At 46.0% G+C, this 19,344-nt stretch overlaps 1 protein-coding gene across 4 annotated transcripts in view; it reads right to left on the bottom strand.

Annotated features, from left to right (window-relative positions):
- Positions 1–13,558: 13,558 nt before the first annotated feature.
- Positions 13,559–19,344, bottom strand: part of ULK1 (unc-51 like autophagy activating kinase 1) — a 90,240-nt gene continuing 84,454 nt past the window's right edge. For all 4 annotated transcript variants that reach the window (XM_014598518.3, XM_014598516.3, XM_014598517.3 and 1 more), the window contains 3 exons: positions 18,863–19,020; positions 18,298–18,433; positions 13,559–16,761 (listed from right to left, as the gene is read on the bottom strand). In XM_014598518.3, coding sequence (XP_014454004.1) covers positions 16,706–16,761; positions 18,298–18,433; positions 18,863–19,020 — 350 coding nt within the window. In that variant the 3' untranslated portion in view covers positions 13,559–16,705. The remainder of the gene's footprint in view (positions 16,762–18,297; positions 18,434–18,862; positions 19,021–19,344) is intronic.

Genomic DNA, 19,344 nt, shown 5'->3' with positions numbered 1-19,344 from the left:
AGTAATAAGCAGACCAGAAAACTGTATTGATTGATTGCTGTAGCTAAACTTCTAACCCTCTTTTTAGTCGTTATTTGTCACAGCACTTAGTGCGGCAGAGGACAGAAAACACAACATGGGTGCCTGTTAAATCTTGTTAAAAGTGCATTTTCTCTGACATAAGGTTGAAAAATAAGTGCTTCTTGCAAAGAAATGGGCAAATAAATAAATTGCAAACAAAATAATAATGAAAGGACAAAGAACATGAGCAGCAATAAGCAGTACGGGCATTACTCAGAGAGTAAGTCATGATCTGGTCTCTGCAACAGCCCAGCATTAGGACAGGTTGCTAGTGCAGAAGTGAGTGATTACTGGAGACCAAGCAATGCTCATAAAGGAGCTCCTTTCATAAGCCTTTGAGTGTCTCTCATGACTCCAAGGTTTCCAGAAGCCTGAGCAGAGCTCTACTAAGCTGAGTGCTCCTCTACTTAATTAAAGGGCCTTCATTTCTGTACTCATGCCTCTGATTGCACAAATAAAGGACCCTGCTTTCCTTCCTAACCCACCTGATCTCAACATAGAGCTGATAAATACAATCTAATAGGCTGAAAGGGTGAAGAGATAAAGGAAAAGTTTCTCAGGATGTACAAGGAGAGCTCTTGCTCCAAACAGTGATATTATACAAATGGAAAGTGGTGCAGGAAGAGCTGGTGCAATAAAGCTGAGGAAAAGGCTGCCCTTTGCCTTTTGGTACCGAGGCAGCTGACTTCCAAGTTACTTCCCAAGTTAGGCAATGAACAATCCTTGAGGATCTGGACCTTAGTCTTTCAGGGCCTCAGTTCAGGCGTAAAATGGAAGCAAGGACTTCCTTCATCTGTATGTGTCTTGTCTACTACATTGTAAATGCCCTCTGGCAGGGATGGTCTCATGTGATGTGCCGCACAGCATCTCGCACAACAGGCCCCTGGGAGTGCCAATAATAATAATGAGGAACCAGAACAGGGACTGGGTGGTAACCGGCTAGGCTTGTCCATTGCTTTTCAGCCATACAAAAACCAGGTAACAGTTAAACTAGTCAATCCAGCAATAGCAAGGGGGAAACAAACCAGTTTAACTATATTCATCCAGCCCTAATTAGGCTTCTAAATGAGATAATCCAGAAATACTAACTACCAGTAATGTTGCAATTACCAGAAGTATAAACAGGAGGTATTCTGTTGGCAACCTGTGGCTGATTAACTCCTAAGATCTTCACCCTGTCTTCCCCGGGGACCTGTGTCATTGCTCATTCCCCCTGGCAAACCGAACAAACTTGTCTCGAGCACAAATGCCAGAGTAACAATAGGCAGGTTTTGATTTTCCTCCTCAGCCTGGCTCAGCTGCCTTCCTCCCGGCAAGCTTTTCCAATCTCATCATTTTTCTCACACGCGCCAATATTTGCCTGGGCGTTTCTGCAGCAAACTTGGTCTGCATTGATTTACACAATTATAAGGCTTAGCACAATGTGTTGCCTTATCAGGCCTCAGCATGTATCTCCTGAAACGCACAATGCATTTGGAAACTGCTTTCTCCTCCTACCAGTCTCCGTGCCTCGCGGGGTAGAATGACCCAAGGAGAAATCTGGTTTCCCCACCTATCAGTGCGGGGTGTCTGCAGATTAGTAGCGGCTCTCGTTTGTTCAGCTGGAAAATGGAACAGTTGACAATTACAAGCAGGACTGATTATCCAGCCCCAGCCTATTGTTGCTGCTAATAAGGGGAAGAAATGCAGTGCATCCCTTTCAGACTGAACGCATCTTAGTTTGGAAGCAATATGGGAAGCAGGGGACTTCTCTCATGTTGAGAGATGATAAAAGCCAGCCTGTCAAAATAAGGAGAAGCGGATCTGCTGTCAATGGAAACTTTAATAGCCATTTTCATATTACTTAGTTGGAGGCTGCTTGATTTTTTTTTTTCCCCATAGAGCATTTCTCATCGTAGACACAAATCACACAGTCCCAATCTACCCTCCCTTTCCCAGGTTGCTGGGCCCTGGTCTAGTCTCCTTCCCTCTACGTAGTGGCATGGGGGTCTCTTACTCTACTTGCATCCATGAAGACCTCCCCTCCTCCTTTCTTGCCTTCCCTCAGACTCTACTTTGCCCAAAGCCACAGCTGTGACTGCAGCAGCTGTTTCCTAGCAAAGTCATGTCAGCAGCATTAGATTAGGCAGCACTAATGTGGTTTAATGGCCTTTCCTGCAATTTAGCAGCTGGATATAAGGAAAAGGACCTAGTGGCATCATGTGATCAGCCAGCTGTCTACAGAGACCATTGGCCTGTGCCGCACGGAGCCCAGATGGGAATACCTGGATTAGATTGTCTTTAAAGACCATCACTCTGGGTCTCAGGGTTTCCTGCAGAGCCTACCTCTGTGCTATCAAAACATCATCCTTGGCTATATTATCATTGTGAGAGTGGCTGGAGACCCCAAATGGAGGTGGGCTCCTGTTGTGTTGTGCGCTATATAATACACAGTAAAGAAACACATCAATCCTAAGGAGTCTGCAGTCTAAATGAACAAGCAGACTAAGAAAGTAGGATTATCCTGAGTCTCAGCAAACTGAGGCACGGAGAAATTAATTGACTCTCTCAAGGGCCCACAGTAAATTTACATCAAAGCTGAAAACTGGACCACCAATTAGTATTCCTGGCTATGGAGCACTAGCACCACAAGGACATGCTGCTTAATACGACCACAGGCAGTGAGGGCAGCCTGTGTGTTGAGGGCTGGTATTTGGATCAGGAAATCTAGTGGCAATAAACCCGATTCCCATGCAGTGTGGGAATCGGTGCAGCACCTTGGATTTTATTTGCAGTATACTCTTTGCAGTAGCTCTATTTGCAGTACAACATTTGCAGGATTTTATTTGAAGCAGCTCTTACCTGGCATCTTTGGGAACACAGTTAACCCGGGGTTTAACTTCCTTCGCACATGCAATTCTGCTGCGCACCCAAAACTCATTTGGAATCGAGACAGAAAATCATCAAGATCCCCCTGTTTATGAGAGCAGCATAACATTTCATACATGTTTAATAGGAATGATAAAAAGTAAAGCAGGCCGAATGGTACACCAGCCTAGCCTAACGGCAATTACCGCCATCAAGTTCATTCGACGGTGAAATCAACCTTGTAAAACCTTTCTATGGATGTGCGGGAATCTGGGGAGTAGAGGGCATTTATACCTTTGTCAAACAGCTCTGAGGCCATCAGGAACAATAGCTGAGGCTGATGGCAGCAGGAGGAAAGACGAGCGTATATTGATTGCTTTTTTTTTTTTAAATACATATACATACATATATATGTATAGTATGACACTTCCTTAATGCAGTCAGCGTCGATCCTTGCTCTCTCCTATGTCTAGTTTATAAAGGAGTTAGTTCACATAAGCCCTTCAAAATCTCACTGGGGAAAATCCCTGGGCACATCCTGGGGAACTAATTACTCAAACTCCTGCTCTTCACAGAGGCTGTATCTTCTGCCCACAGTCCGTGCCTGCCCAAATGCTACCTCCAGCCCCCACTGCAAGTGCAAAGGAGAGCAGAATTTATCTCTCTGACTGACACAGGCCATAAACGCCCCTTGTGATCCAGTCTTGGAGCCATGGCCTCTGGGAGTGGGCGCTGAAACACCTGCCACTTTGCTGAGTTCTTGTCAGTATTGACGCTCAGAGAAATGAAAAGGAGCAGCCAGCAGGCACATTTTGGGTCTGTGCACGTCTGGCGGTCACCACGTGGAGCGGGAAGTCTGAATTCAGGCTGCACAAACCAAAGTTTGCCCCCAGCAGCCCCATAGGTGAGCACTCTGACCATCAGTGGCTCCAGGTCTATGGGAGTTGTACTGCTGACTTTAAAAAGAGCGGGATTAGGCAGGGGGCTGCAGCACAGCTCCCTACCCAAGAAGGGCTCAGCTGCCAAAGTGCTAATGAATCCTTATGACACCCCTGCCTTTTCCCCATACGAATTCGTGCCTTGGCCTCGTTGGCTGAATGTGGGTAACATGATCCTAGGTGAGGGGCTCCCTTGCCGCCTCTGCAATCTCCACTGCCGGGTCTGCAAATCCGTGTATGCCGTCAGCTCAGGAGAATGAGCGCAGTGAGCAGTGGGGATGGGCAGGGATACCCAGCGGATCGTGGATTATAGCAACATGACACCATAGACGCCCAGTTGTTGACAGCATTACATGGCTCCGAGACAGGGAGGTGATGTGGGATGGGATAGTACTTGGGACAACTTGTTGTCCTGCTGGCTTAATGAACCAAGAATTATGAGGTGAATTTATATATGAAGAGAGGATAAATACCAGTCAGGCAGGAAAGGTGAGAGACCCTGCCTCACCCAGCCATGTGCCAGAGCCTTGAGTGAAAGTTACTTCTTCCAAGGGCAGAAGCTGGAAGGTGCCAGTAGTGATGGAGGTTGGTGGCATGGACATGTCACCACTGTGAAGACGACCACGCCTGCATCTTGGATGCAGTGACTAGCCTCAGATTTCCTCCAGGTATGAAGAAAAGGCATACACTTAACAGCTTTCAACTACCCGAAGGGTGGTTACAAAAAGGATGGAGCTGGGCTGTTCTCAGTGGTGGTGGGTAACAGAACAAGGAGCAATGGGCTCAAGTTGCAGTGAGAGACGTGTAGGGTAGAGATTAGGAAAAACTCTCTCACTAGGAGGGTAATGAAATCCTGGAACAGGTTACCCAGAGGGGTTGTGGACTCTCCATCCTTGGAGGTTTTTAAGGCTCATGTAGACAAAGCCTTGGCTGGGATGATCTAGTTGGGACTTGTCCTGCTGTGAGCCCCAACTAGATCCAACTCTTCCAACCCTCATTTTCTACAATTTTATAACACCAAGCAAAAGGAAACCACCCTCTTGCCAATGGAAGAACTGGAGTTTTCTGCAGGTTAATTCAGTAGCAAAACTAGCTACTATTAAAATTAGATCATTTTAAAAATGAAGCCAAGTTTACCTGAGCACACCAGCAAGGTCTAATTTCCCTCTCCCTCCAGGGTTGAGAGGCAGGTTCCCGCATCTCAGTCCGCTTCCCAGTGAGAGGCCAGCTCCAGTGAACCAATGGCAAAAAGTTCCCGTGGAAACACCAATACTATTTGCTGACCTGAAGTGAAAAGGAGAGACCAAAAAGGAACATTAAAGAAGCCTCCTCAGAAGTCCTGGGTCTTCTTACTGCTGTAAAACTTTACTGTCTAAGCTGCAACTGCTCAGGTCTACCCCGACTGGCCCTTCCCAGAGCAATTTCCTGTTGGTCCTCTCTCTCCATTTGCATTTTCCCCATGCTCCTGCCTGGTCCCCAGCATCTTGCGGTCCCTACACGTTGCTTGGCATCTGTCCCTTCTCTGTACTGCAGTCACATGGACTCATACCCTGGTTCCCTCTAATGGAAATGCTCAGGGTGCCTTACAGATCTCTGGATATTATGGAAAAGGCACCCAAGATGCTGCAGGTCACAAAACCAAGCAGCAATCTCAATGCACAGGCTGTGCATTGTTGAAATGAATAAATCTATATTCATGGGTCTCAAAAGGTCAGAACATAGCAGGGAAACTGCTGGACAGAGGATTTAGGATTTAGCAGTCATGCTAGAAAAGAACGTCCTTTGTCAGATCATTTAGATTCATTTTCCCCTGCAAGTACTGAATGGGTTTAATTTGAGGCTGTCACCTACCGCAAAACATCAGATGCATTGTCTTGACAGAAGTGCATGCAATCATCATCACTGCTGGATACCCAACAAGCCTGGATTTAATCTCCTCTGAAACAGCAGCAGGCACTGCTGTTATTGCACCGGCAGGTGGAGCTTTTTTACCATAGAAATGACGCATCTCGCCTTTATGAAAGGCTTTCTGTGGTCATGGGAGGGCTGTGTCCAGTCCTGTGAAAACTTGTTTGAAATAGTCCTTCTCAAAGTCTTGGCTCTTGATCTGTAGTCGTGACTTTGAGCCAGGCATAGGTCGGAGTGCAGCCTTGGGAGGAGTGACCAACAGAGCAGGGGAAGCTATTTTGGTTAAATATTTAATTGGTCTAAAAAGAGCCACCTGAGATTTGTCTGTGGGGGGGAAGAGTTGAAACAGTGCGTTTTGGCCTTTCTAAGACAAAAGCTATTGCAATTATTCATTCTGAAATGCTTCGTTTGGAAATTTACCCAAACCAAACTCAAATGGTTGTAAAAAGAAAAATACTGTTTGCATGGAAGAAAATAAGTCGTTCAGCCTGAATTTTATATGCTGTTGTGGCAAGAAGAATGGTTGTTTAGGGTGGATGCAAAATGATTTTACTGCCTCAATTTTTCGGCTTGGCCAGCATACGGGTGAACTATTTGCCCAGCTGCACTGATGTCTTATCCAGAGGCAGAGAAAACCCCTCCTGCCTACATGTGACATTTGTGATGTTCTCAGGTCAGCGATTCAGTGCCCCACTGGCTCATAAAAGGCCTTTCATTGCAGCACTGAAAGGGTAAAAGTAAAGCTGGCTTGAAGAGATGGCTCCAGTCTCACTGAAGCAAATCCTCTCTCCTGCTCTGTATTGCTGGAAAGCCTCATGGCAGATTCGGTATGGTTGGGCCATGTGGAGGGCGGTACAGGATTTACTAGGGGAAAGGGCACCCTATGGCAGCGTGAAGCCTGGATGCCCGAGCCCCTGTGTCCCTAGCTGGTGCACAGCCGATGGGACAGCCTTTCTGCATGGGTCAGCTAGGCCTTGGCAACTCACAAGAGGAGTGGGACCTAAAAACTCAAGTGGAAAATAAATGGAGAGAATGTTACTAGCCATTTCTCAGGCCTGAAACACCACAAAATGAAGACTAAAGTGAAGGGAAGCAATTGGTTGCTCCTGTAATTAAAAAAAAGGGAGATAAAAACAAGTGTTTCCAGGGTCAAATAAGAGACTGTACAAAGGTGACAAGTATGTTGTGACCTCCTCTTTCTCCTGCCTTCGAGCCTGCTCTCTCTCTAGACAGACTGACTTGGAGTCTGGGTTCTCTGCTTTTTTGCTGGTTTCTTCTAGTTGGCCTTTTTTTTTTTCCCCTTCTTTTTAAGATGATGTTGTTGGTGTCTTAAATGTAGTTGAGCTATGGAGGCACCAAACATCTGGACTCAGTCTGGTCCTTGGATGCTGTCTCACCGGCCTAAAGGGAGGATGGACGATTTGGGCAGCCTCCACTCCTCTAAAAATTCCTGCCCAGGCATATGCATCGATGGTCTGGGTGGCCTTCATGCATACACCATGATCCAGGAGGATTGACGGTTGCCACCACATGGAGTTGAAGGGGCAGATCAAGACACCCATTACTAACACAGCTTCGGAGCTGAGGAATAGGCAGAGTCTGTGCCAATTCGTGGTTTGGAAATGAATGTGTTTTGCTGAGTGGGTTCTGCCTTTTATACTAATAACGTTCTACCAACCGATGTGCTGTGCTTACAAGGGGATGGCTAACGAGTGGCCAGGATGAGTTCATGACAGAGAGACCTACCAATAAATTCAAAGACAATTACTTTCCAACGTACCGTGACAATCTCCTAATAGTCCAGGAGAAGCTCAAAGATAGTAACAGCCATCCATGTTACATAAAAGGCAGATTTTTTCTTCAAGGCCGAGGAAAGCCAGGTCCCCGATATAGCAAAGAACATAAGCACTGGTTTAAGTTCCACACCTTTCAAAAGAGACTTAAGCACATGCTCAAGTGATTTGCTAATTAGGGATATGCTTATGAGCTTTGCTGAATCAGAGCCCTGCTCTTCTCCAAGGATTTAATCTTTGCCTTGCTATCACATTATCAGCGAGGAAGTGTGCGCTACAGAGCAAGTTTACGCATTGTGGCGTTGGACAGCACAGACCTTATCTAGTGGGGTTAGATGCTAGCTCTGAGGATTTGTCTATATGCATAGTATATACAGACACGGACACTTATTTTAGCTGAAACCAGACTTATTTCAGTATAATGCAGAGTAGGCATGCACCTCATAGACTAACTAAATCACCTGCATTATTTCAACAGAGCCGAGTCAACTGGGGGCAGACCCAAGTTGCACTGAAATGGTGCGTGTGCGTGTGCCTTGCTTAGAACAGGAGACCTCTCCTCCCGTAATACAAACAGGGATGAAATTCTGCAAAGGGACCAAAATGCAAATTAAAACCTCCATTGCCGCTCTCAGGAGGGAAATGCATCCATTTCAAACTACGCTTAGGGTTAGCTAAGACTGTCCCGACCCACACTAAAGACAAAAATCACACTTAAACATGCTAGATGGCAATGGTTAATACTTGGGTCTCTAGGCCACCCATCAGTTCAGGATGATCACAGGACTCATTGTGAATAAGTTTTCCAACTCATCTGCCCATTCTCCATGCTAAGAAGAAAAGAAATGTTTGCATGATGCTTGTTTAAAGCTTTTACTGAACATGTTCTCACATGGCACAGTGTAGAAAAGGCCTGACCCATGTCAAGGTGGCCTTACCCCAAGGGCCCACACAAACACCATCAGCACCAAGAACGCCCCTTTCAGAGCATTACTTTGGCAGGGCCATGCAAGGAAGCCTCACACTCCTTCTCTACATGTTGATCTCCATCCAGGGCAATGGCAGAAACCAACTTCCAGGAACATCATTCCAGCACCTACCAGCAACACTAATACATATAAGCATGTAGCAATTTCTAAAACCACCCACAAAAGGTATTTTAGACTCTTAGCCTTTCCTGGTTCAAATAAAATTCATCATCCATTAACACATCCCTAACAATTGAGGCCGATAGGAGATTCCAAGAATACCAGCCATCAGCAGTCATGTACCATACTTCCAAGCTGAGCTCATGATAAAGCCAAATCGCACGGGGTAGGTGCTGTGCTCTTAAAATGTGTTGCGAAGGAGTTAACTCAGCATGACAATATAAAGGAAGGGATTAGTGGAGCTATAATTGAAACACTCACATTTTGTATCCTCTGGACTTTCAGATACCCACCCTTCCTCGCTGTCACCACCCAGCTCAGAACTTTGATAGCTGAATGAATCTGGTTTTGCTGACGTATTTGCCAGCTACTAAATATAGAAAAGTGGGACCAAAGCCAAATGTACTGGAGAAATTTGAGTTAATTATTTTTTTTAAACATAAAAAAAAATAAATCAAGAGCAATTTCATAGATTACAGTCGCTGCTTGAGGAACTGCACAATTGACACTTGGTGCTGGAGAACAAAGGACCTGGCACCCGCATTCATGTTTCTAGGGCAGCAATCCTCAAGCAGGATGCCCTGGGGTGCCTTGAAAACTGTTCATACAATGTTGCCATGCAATATTAGCACCATCAGGTGTGCAAACATGATTCACAAAATAAACCCAGAGATTTCAGATAGAAATCCAGTGTGTCAAAACCATTCTGATCTGTGGCGGTCTTTCTAAGCTCTTTGCAACAAAAGAATTCCTGTTATTTTTCTATTGAGCTCTGTTTGCATGACACCTGATGGGTTCCTCATTGACATTTCCTTGGCTATTCCCCACAGGCTTTTAAACTTCCCTGTGAACAATTTTTCAAGAGATATCCTTCCCTGGCTCTTGGTGCATTTAGGGACTCCAAAAAACACACTCTTAAAAAGCATCTAATTCTGGGTCAGACCACACCAGAGAAACATGCTGCTTCCTAGGCTGTCCCACCAAGCATAAGTTTGATATGCAAGCAGTCCTCGGACTTACAACACAATTGGTTCCTGAAAACTGTGTCTTGAGTCAAAACGGTGCAACTCTGAACTGATTTTCCTATAAGAAACCATGTTATAAATGGGGGATTGGTTCCTGAACCAAGGCTCAATACACTATTTTCACCAAAAATAACCCAGAATTTTGTACTCGATCAATTATAGATGAGTAATATAGCTACATTAATGTATTTATATTGTAAATAGCAATCATTGATTGGGAAGGACTTCTTTGAGGAGACTTTGCTAGACTTTTGGAAGGGCTCTTGGTTGGACTTTTTGAAGGGCTCTTGGCTGGAGTCTTCTCAGGAGTCTTGGCTGCAGGTTTTTCTGGGGTCTTGTCTGCTTTCTTAAAGAAAGTGTCCAAGGAAGTTTGGACAGATGTTCTCCAGGGACATGGGTGACGCAGTGAACTTGTTCGCTGGTGTAGCATTACGTCGGATCAAGCCTTGTACAAGTCGAAACCGACATCAGAAAGTTGAAATGGTGTGAATTTATAAACGATGCAAGTGTGAAATGTTGTAACTCAAAATGTTGTAAGTTGAGGACTGCCTGTATAGTCAAATAGATATGCAGAAAGCCAGGCTCCTGAGCATGCCTCGAGACCCACGTGCTAAGCCATCTAGCACCTCAATATTTACATTGGCTTTGCCTTGCCTCAGAGGCCTAGCGCCAACTGTAAACTTGCGGAAAACTCGTTTGCCCCGTGCCAAGAAGACTTCCCGTTGATGCGAGGCACAGGCTCTCACGCTCATCCTACGTACAAACGCTGCACAGCACCAGGCAATTCTACAGAGAAAAGCAAGTCCCACCTTTCCTGGCAGATGGGTGGAGATACCACATTTCAGGAGAGCCGTTCTGCCAGAAATTGGGTATTGCAACAAACCCACTTTGATGCAAAAAGTAGGGGCGGTAAGTAGGAGTTGGTCATGAGGAGGGATGGCCAGAAAACTGTTCCATCTAGAGAAAGGTTACAAAGTTTCGTACAAGATCTTCTGAAAAGTGTTCATAAGACAGACACGCTTGAGAGACAGACAAACTGATAGTTGCTTAGTTCAGAACGGGCAATGGTTTGGTGGCTAGGACCCTCCTGGAGGATATCATGATAATTCCCTGGATTTGAACGTTGGCACCTTGCATGCCAGGTTCGGGTCCCAATGACCAGGCTAGGGTGGGAGCATCTCTTTGATCTGTTCCAACTTCAGTGAAACAACACGAGTCGGGGAAATGTAATTTCATCCAAATGCTCCAAACGTTCATATAATTTACACACACACACACACACACACACACACACACACACTCTAAAAGCAAGCACTGAATATCAGGAAATGCCTGAAATAAGGTTGCTTTATTTCAGCTCCCTGGTGACATGCACAGTTTTCTAAAGGACCCCAGTCTCATTCTGTGCACTTCGTGAACAGCTAACCAATTTGTTTTCTCCTTGTGCTTTATTTCTGGCAAGCCATGCTACAGGAGGCTGTGCAGTGTTCATCACCACTGCCTTTAAACACAAGCATTAGTAAATTTATTCTCAGAGCCCCCCCCCCCCCGAATCAGGTAAGTGGGTACGAAGGTCAAAAGCCTCTATGAATGTGGGGTGTCCAACCCAAGGCACCTACGACTTGACTTTTCAGACTAGTTGAAACACTTACGTAACACTTTCTGGGGTCAAGGCACAGGTCCCATCGACTCCAGCTGCTGCTGCTGCAAGTGCTTGGCACTGCAGCAAGTTGGACCCCGGGTCTCAGCTGAGGCCAAGGAAAACACCACAAGCACAATTCATCACCACCCGTGGGAAGTTTGACTTACAACTCAACCAGCACCACAAAGGAAATCTGTGACAGAGACAAAATAAAGTTTCCAGGGAGTGTCCAGCTGACAAAGCCATACAATTCTTACGTTCTTATGATTTACCCTTCTCCCTTTTATGTACCTGCTGTAACAAATGAGGCAGGGAGTCTTCCAGACAGCCTCATCAAGGGGTCCATCCTGGGCCCAAATGAAGCAGGCTCCTGTGGAAAGAATAGCCCGTGGTTGTGTAATTCAAAACGTTCTCATAATGGTAATGCACAAGGGGACTGAATGAATATGACAAGTAACCTCAGCTCTGGCATTTCCTGGTGCTGGAGTATCCTTTCCTGCAACCTCAACTGTGTTCTTTTAATGCATTTCCTTGCGTGTCATTTCCAACATTTGATAGAAAACAAATGGGAGGGGGGGGGGAATGATCTTGTCACAAGACATTATGCAAAAGCCAACAGTGGGGTTGGAGCCTTAAAGTCTGCCTTGCTGACCACTGCTGAATATCTCACAGCAGTAGTAAGTTGTTATCCTTTGTGCATGGAGAAGGGAATGGGACTTGGCCCCAGGAGGTTTCTCAGGTATTGGCCATGAGGGGAAACAGCAAGACTCAGCAATCTTGGCTTCGGGAGGTAAGTCTGCTCTAGTGGACACAAGACTTGCTCATTCCTCAGCAGGATATACTCTACCCTATCTTCTCCAACCTGCCCCTGTCCTGGTGCTCTTTGCCACGTGGCCATACGCCTCTGGGATCCTGCTCTGTCCATTTAGCAAGTTTAGGCTGCTAATAATGAACACGCGTCAACTGAGATATTTAAAAAAAGCTGAGAGTCAACTTTGAGTGGGTATTCCTGGGGATGGCAAGAGACAAATCCTTGATACAACGACCACCTCCGTTCCAAATTTCAAGTCCCTGTTTTAAGGCAGGAGGGTGCCGGAGTTTCTCTGACGAAAGTCACTGGAGTTTCTGCACATGGACAAAACACCACTTCTCCCCGCAGGCTTCTTCTGAGAAACACCCGAATCATTTGGGGGTTGAAATTTTTCCGATCAATTCAACCTAAAACACACACCAGGCATGGAATATTTCACTCCAAATGTCTCCAGTTTGGTGGCGTTATCAGCAAAGAAAAACCAGGACCCAATACCAGGAGGTATCAAGCACTTTTACCAACTGGTAGCGCTACTAGCCTACGTGTGACAATATCATTTTGATCTAGCCATGAAGATGACCACACAAAAAAAAGTGTGGTTGGTTTCAAGAACCTGGTTTACCTTTCCTTTATTTGTTGGGGAGGTTTTTGGGGTGTTTTTTTTTTTTTTTTGCATGTTGACTCCCAAGTGTTCAATAACAAATCCAATTCATTTGCCAGCTCTTGCACTCAAGTCACATCAGTTGCTGCAGGGGACTTTTTAACCCAAGTTCAAACAACGCCCTACCCACCCACACCTATTCTCAAGCACGTGGCTGGTATGGCAATACATTACTGCACTGAAAAAATGCCATCTGTCAAGCTAATAGAGGTTTCTAACTGCTCTTATAAAAGCCTTTGGAACACACGCTCCACACAAACTAGTATTTGGGCTTCACCTGATCATGGGCTTTTACCATTTAAACCAGGCTTTTTACACCAAGACCCTTCAGCAATAGCCTGAGGCCACAGCAGGTAGTTCCAGCACTATGATCCTGCAGCTAACCTAAGCCTGGGCATCCCTTTTAAGGGCCAGCAGGACAATGCAGATACAAAACACTGAACGCCAAGTGATACTGGAGAATACAAGCACCTGAGGAGTAAGGTCGGTGCAATCTTTTGGCCCATTGCCCGAGATGGCCGAATTCCTCAAGCTGCCTCCCACCTCGTGGGTGGTCATGGGTAACTCACTTAGCCTTCCTGGCCTTTACCAGGGTGCGAGATGGTGTGAAGTTGGGAGAACAACGCCTCTAATTCAGAAGCGTGCTAGGAGAGTAAATATAGTCAGGGTTGCCTTCTGCCCTTACACGAACAAGCAGCAGGTAAGTACTGAAACACACAGATCACTAACAAATTTCAAACCAATTTTATTTTCTTAAACGGGTGTTATACAATTTAAAAGCCCAAAAAAAATAACAAATCACACAAAACACAAATAAACAAAACAAACAAAATGTTGACAAAGAATCAAGCATTACCTTATAAAGAATAACATCATACACTTTCTCACAAACCTGAAGATACGTGTTATTAGACTGAGGTTTCTTGAAATCTATTTAAGACACTACATACAAACGCTGCAACAGTAACAAATCCGTAACGATAGTGAGTGGACTATACTAGCAACTTCATTGTTGGTTTTCTTTTCTTTCTTTTTACTTGGGGTTTTGTTGTTTTTTTTGTTTTTTTGTTTTGCATTCCTTATTGTCTACAAAGCAATAAATACTTATTTCCACCAAAAAAAAGTTGGTTTCACGCTACATGCGGTTAGGTAAAAAATAAAATCACTGAAGTGATGGCCAAAGAAATGATGTGTCAGGTTATTTCTTTTCATTTTTCTTTTTTTTTTTGTTGCTTTCTTTTTTCTTGTTTTTATTCTTTTTTTTTTTTTCTCTCTTCTCTAAATCCAAGCCCAGTGGCTAAGTTTCAAGTATTGAGAAAATATATATTGGTTGAAGGTCTGTAAACCACAATTTTTTTGAGCAATATATATTTATATATATGTTGGATGTGGACAATTTTTGATACATTCAAGTAATTACGTACAGCTGGAAGGTTAGCGCTGAGCCTGCCATGTACACAGATATTAAACCTGCGGCATAAACACGAATCTTGAGATGCAAGTGACTGATCCTTGGCAATAAGCTATTGTGAGTGGGGCGTCCATGGAGGTGACTAGTAGGTGTCTATGATCTACTTCAGGTTTGTCCCGGCTTCCTGTTTCCGTGCTGTATCCAGGTTTACGCTTGCATCGTGGCCCCTCGTGGAACTGGCGGTGCTCCTTTCCAAAGCGGTCTGCTTCTCCTTTCAACATCTCCGGCCGCAGGTTCGCTTTGATTTGAGTCATACACAGCCACAGCAGAAGTGGGCTGTGAAGGAAATGATGCAGCAGCCAAAAAAAATGAAGCACTGGTGTAAGCCACCTACCGCAAGCTCCAACTCCCTGTGGGATTAGAGCATCTATGGACTGATAAGCATTTTCACTGCACCACCGATAGCACCCTGCTATTGAGGAAGCCAGCCCAGAAGTCAAGAGGGTTGTTCTTTGTAGCTTTGTTCCCCCCCTGAAAAGAGTATTCACACAAAAAACGTGCAAAAAAAAAATTATGGAGAGAGTAACAAGGATTCCTCCATCCCATGTGCCAATTATGATCCTATTCCCACCCCCCAAATCTATGCACCCCCGATTCGTGCTTCATCCACTGAGGCTCCTTTTCTGCCCAGCGCTAACAAAATACTGCCACAACTCTGATAAATTAAAAAGATATGCGTGCGCGCACACAACCAAATCGACAAGGCAACACCCAGGTATTTCCTCACATGCATCCAAGCCTCACACGGGACTTCAGCCACTCACACGCACAGCCTTGTTTTGGCTACACAGTCTCTTAAAAAGAATTGCCAAACGTACAACAGAACACTAACAGAGCTCTTTATAAAAACGAAGCAGCAAATAAAAATTAAAAAAAAAAAAAAAAAAAAAGCATTTTCAGTTGTAAGTGTGTAAAGACCTCAATCTGTTCTTGAGCTCTTCAAAAGCCTGGAGCTTTATACTGACTGTCCTTAAGAGAACACTTAAATAAAAAATAATTAAAAAGAAAAAAAACCAACCACCACCACCAACCAACCTCAAAACGAAACTCTTGGTACTGCAGGTTTCCAAGTCAGTTTTGCTTGGCACGGAGGAGAAACAGCACATGGACACGGTGATGCCGTTTGCCTCCCATGCGCAAGATACAGTACAGTTAAATACATCCAATGACACACACAATATATATCGATATATATTCGCCCCGGGAATACATATCGATATATACACACACACGTAGTGCAATAAAAACAACCAGGAAACGAGGAAAGGAATAAAAGAACAGCATTCCTAACAGTCGTGATGTTCCTGGATCATCGCATGACGCAAAGTCAACTTCTCAAAGTTTCCATAGTGTGTAAAGTGCTCCTTTGATTCACAAAGCTAGTGTTTCTTAGGGTAAGGGGATGGAAGGAAGGGCAGAGCGGAGGGTTGCTAACCCAACAACTAAACATAGCGCCTCCTTACATTAGATATGTACTGATGTGCCAAGCTGAACAGCCAAGAGTCCGAGCTAATCGACCTCACTGGGGAGGGGGAAAGATTTTGGCTTCCTTTCAACGCAGGAATGTTACATTTGGATCATTTCCCCCTCAACTTTATAGCTAAGTCCTTTTCCTGTATTGTGCCCCATCAAGGTGGAGGAAGCGAGGTCCCCACTCATGCTTGGCTCAGGCAAGCTTCCCCGTGAGCGACACGTTTCCAGCACTGCTCAGGAAGTCTGTAGGAAGGCTGGAGCTGCCTCAGCAACACTCAGGGGAACAAAGGACCCAGCTTCCCTGCATGTTGGGACTCTGCCATATGACAAGTGCTCAGAGGCAGCAACAGTACACAAGGAAGAGCATGGGGAAAAGGCTTGGATGGGGATGGGGAAGAAAAGAGAGGAGCTTCGGATCACCAGAAAGCTCTTAATGCCTGGCTTCCAGCAGGGGTGGGGAAGGTATGCAACTGGCCTTGATTTCTCCTCAGTTAGCTTAAGAATCCCACCTTCAAATTTCCCAGTGCTAGCGGTTTGGGTGCCTCCACTGCCGGCAATGGAGAAGCACCAGAACACCCCGGCTCTGAGTGGGAAGGGTAGTCAGCAGCCTTGTCCTTCAAAGTGCAGGGAGAAGGGGAATTTTATCCTTGTTCCCCTCCACCACGAGAGGGGAAATCCCTCCCAATGTGTCTCTGCTACATCTTCACCCAGTCTTTTCGTTGGGGAACGGTTTGCGCTTAATGCTGCTGTAATTCCCTAAGAGGGAATCCAAATCCTGTCTGGGGAAAAACCTTCCTGAAAACAACACAGAAGAGGATCAAGCAGTTTGTCTTCCACAGCCAAGGTCTTTCTCCATTGCTGCAGCGAACGAGCGGAACGTGAACGTGAACAGCTGGGGCGAGGCGTGTTGAGAGCAGCCGGGTTGAAATCAGGCGCAGATCCCCGATAACAGAGCAGACAGTCTGCGTTCAATACACGATTTACCTGTGCGGGAGAGACACCAAGGGAAAATGAGCCTCTTGTTCCCCCAGCAATGGTCAGCTTCAACAAGATTGGCAGGAGACAAAGCATCAGAACCCTAACTGATGGTTGTTAAGCTGATGACTTAACAGCTTCCCTTAAGAGAGAAGTTGAGAATAGGAATCACTAGATTTTGGGGCACAAAGCTTTGGGCAGTGATCCTGACAGCAGCTTCAAGCTCTCAGAAAGGACCCAAGTTCACCACTAAAAAAAAAAAAAAAAATCAATGGACTGCTATGCAAGTCGGAGTGGCTTGTGCCAATAGTAAAATTGCTCTCCTCTCAAAAATCACACTGGTCATGGCCTGTGTATTATGCTGATCAATATTATCTCACTGTCACCTTGGATACCCTGTCTGCACCCATCTCACTTCTTGTCTTCAGTAGAGTGGGGACAATTTTTGTCTTGCGTCTGTATAGCACCTTGCACAGTGCAGTCATGCATCGTGGATTAAAAAGTCTACAGCAAGGGTGCTCAAGCCTCAGGTGTGGAGCCATTTCAAGCCCCACGGGTCTGGAGCGTTGGTGGCAGGGGAGCAGTGGCAATTAACACTGCTGCTGCTCCCCCGGTACCAAAATTTCAGGCGCCATGCATCGGGATCAGGCCCACGGGCCAACCTAGCATTGATCATCTGGCCTGCAGGGTAAAAAGGTTGGTCATCACTGTTCTACAGCAATTTAAAACACAGACAACGGTAACGAAATCCCAGCTGGAAGGGGGCAGGGAGAACACAATGTCAACCTGTGCTCTATCAGCACTTTAGACACAACGCTAAGTCACTGTATGTAGCTTGCGGGAGAGGCAGTGGGAGGTGATGCCTGCTCTCAACAGAGGGAAGCTGCTAAGAAAGTGAATGCCCAGCACTGCTAACACAGAAAGGACTGTTTGCCATGGATGGGAAAATTAACGGGACCACTTGTTTTCTCCAGGACTCAGAGGGAGAGGTGGGGGTGGCGCAGGAAGGGGAGCAGAGATCAGGATGCATGGATACAGAAGTCAACTGCTTATGAAAACTATCGACTGGCACCACCTCAAGGATCTCTGTGCCTGAGGGTAGGGGATGGAACTGAGGAAAGGGCTACTGAAATGCTAGCTAGACCTGCCTGGGCTCTTACTGGGCTGTGCACCCATCACACTGCTGTTTCACTTTCCCTAATAGCCTGTGTAATCAAATTAATGATCCCAGATAGAAACCAAATCCAAGCCTTTGTTGCTGCCAGTGCATCTCCCTGTGCAAGATCTTTCATACAGCCAAGGGTTGTGCTCAAACCCTGGCAGTCTTTTTGTAGGACAGCTCTCAGAAGATAGCCCAGAGCAGGGAACGGCACACCTGGGTTCTGCTGTGCTGCAACCTGACTATTAAGAGCCAAAGGAGGAGTGCTCTGATGGATCCATAAGAATGAACCCCTGGCCATAGGACCCTGTGTAGCAGAGACCTCGACCCACAGAGTGTGAAGAGTATCTGCGCGCTGGAAGGAACTTGAATGAATAGCTGCTCACATTTATTAATGTTTTCGATGTCCCCCTGCTCGGTGATGATGTTCAGGAGCCCCTCCATCAGCAGCAGAGCCTTGTGATACCTCTGCGCACAATCCTCTCTGTGATGGAACATCTCATCCAGGGCTGCGGACTGCACCTGCCGGCAAGAGCCCACCAAGAGGTTATGCCAGGGAGCAATACTGGCAAAGAAGCCAGACACCCTTGCATCACATTCACCTGACTGCACATGACCCTTCTCAGCCCTTTCCACACCCAGTGAAGGACACCCAAAAGCCAGACATTAAACAGTCCTCCCGAGCACCTCACTGCGAGCCATTAACAAGTCATCCTTAGCTACAAAGCCATCTCCAGGGGCAGGCAATTATTTAGGGAAGAGGGCCGCTTACTGAGTTTCGGCAAGCCATCAAGGGCTACATGACAGGCAGCCCAGGGCAGATTAATTTTCTAAATTTTTTAGGGGACCAGCGGGCCGGATGGAATGGCCTGGCAGGCCGCATCCGGCCCCTGGGCCGCATTTTGCCAACCCCGATCTAGACCTTACTCCAAAGGGCTGCGTGATCTTTACCATCTGCACGGCATAGCTGAAGATGAGCTTCTCTGCTGTGATGCTGTTGATTCGATCCATGAGCTTCTGTTTATCCAAGAAGAACCTCTGGAGTCTCATGTTCAGGCAATGGCAGGAGGACACGCTGGATTTATACAGCTCGTTCAGCTTCCTCACAACTAGGGTGAAAGGAAAACAAATGCCTTGTTTCAACTTCCCATTCCCCTCCTGCTCTCCGTGCACAGGGCCCTGGAAGAGCACCGCAAAGACCTTATGTTTCCTCTTAAAGCAGAGTCAGCTATTTGGCAACACAGAAGCTGTGAAATGCCTGCATTACCAATACAGGCTTTGGCAATGAGAAATGACAACACCAACACATGGCTTTAGTGCAACCTGGCTCCAGAGCTGGTTTCATTTTCCCTAGTCACAACAAGGCTTTAAGCCAGGGTTGCACAATTATTTCGGCCCGAGGGCTACATAGGGAGTTTTGATCAGGTGTTGCG

This window comes from Alligator mississippiensis, chromosome 10 (genome assembly GCF_030867095.1).
Source record: "Alligator mississippiensis isolate rAllMis1 chromosome 10, rAllMis1, whole genome shotgun sequence".
Classification (NCBI taxonomy): Eukaryota; Metazoa; Chordata; order Crocodylia; family Alligatoridae; genus Alligator; species Alligator mississippiensis.
Note: the sequence above shows the minus strand (reverse complement) of the source record. Positions and strands in the feature narration are given on the sequence as shown.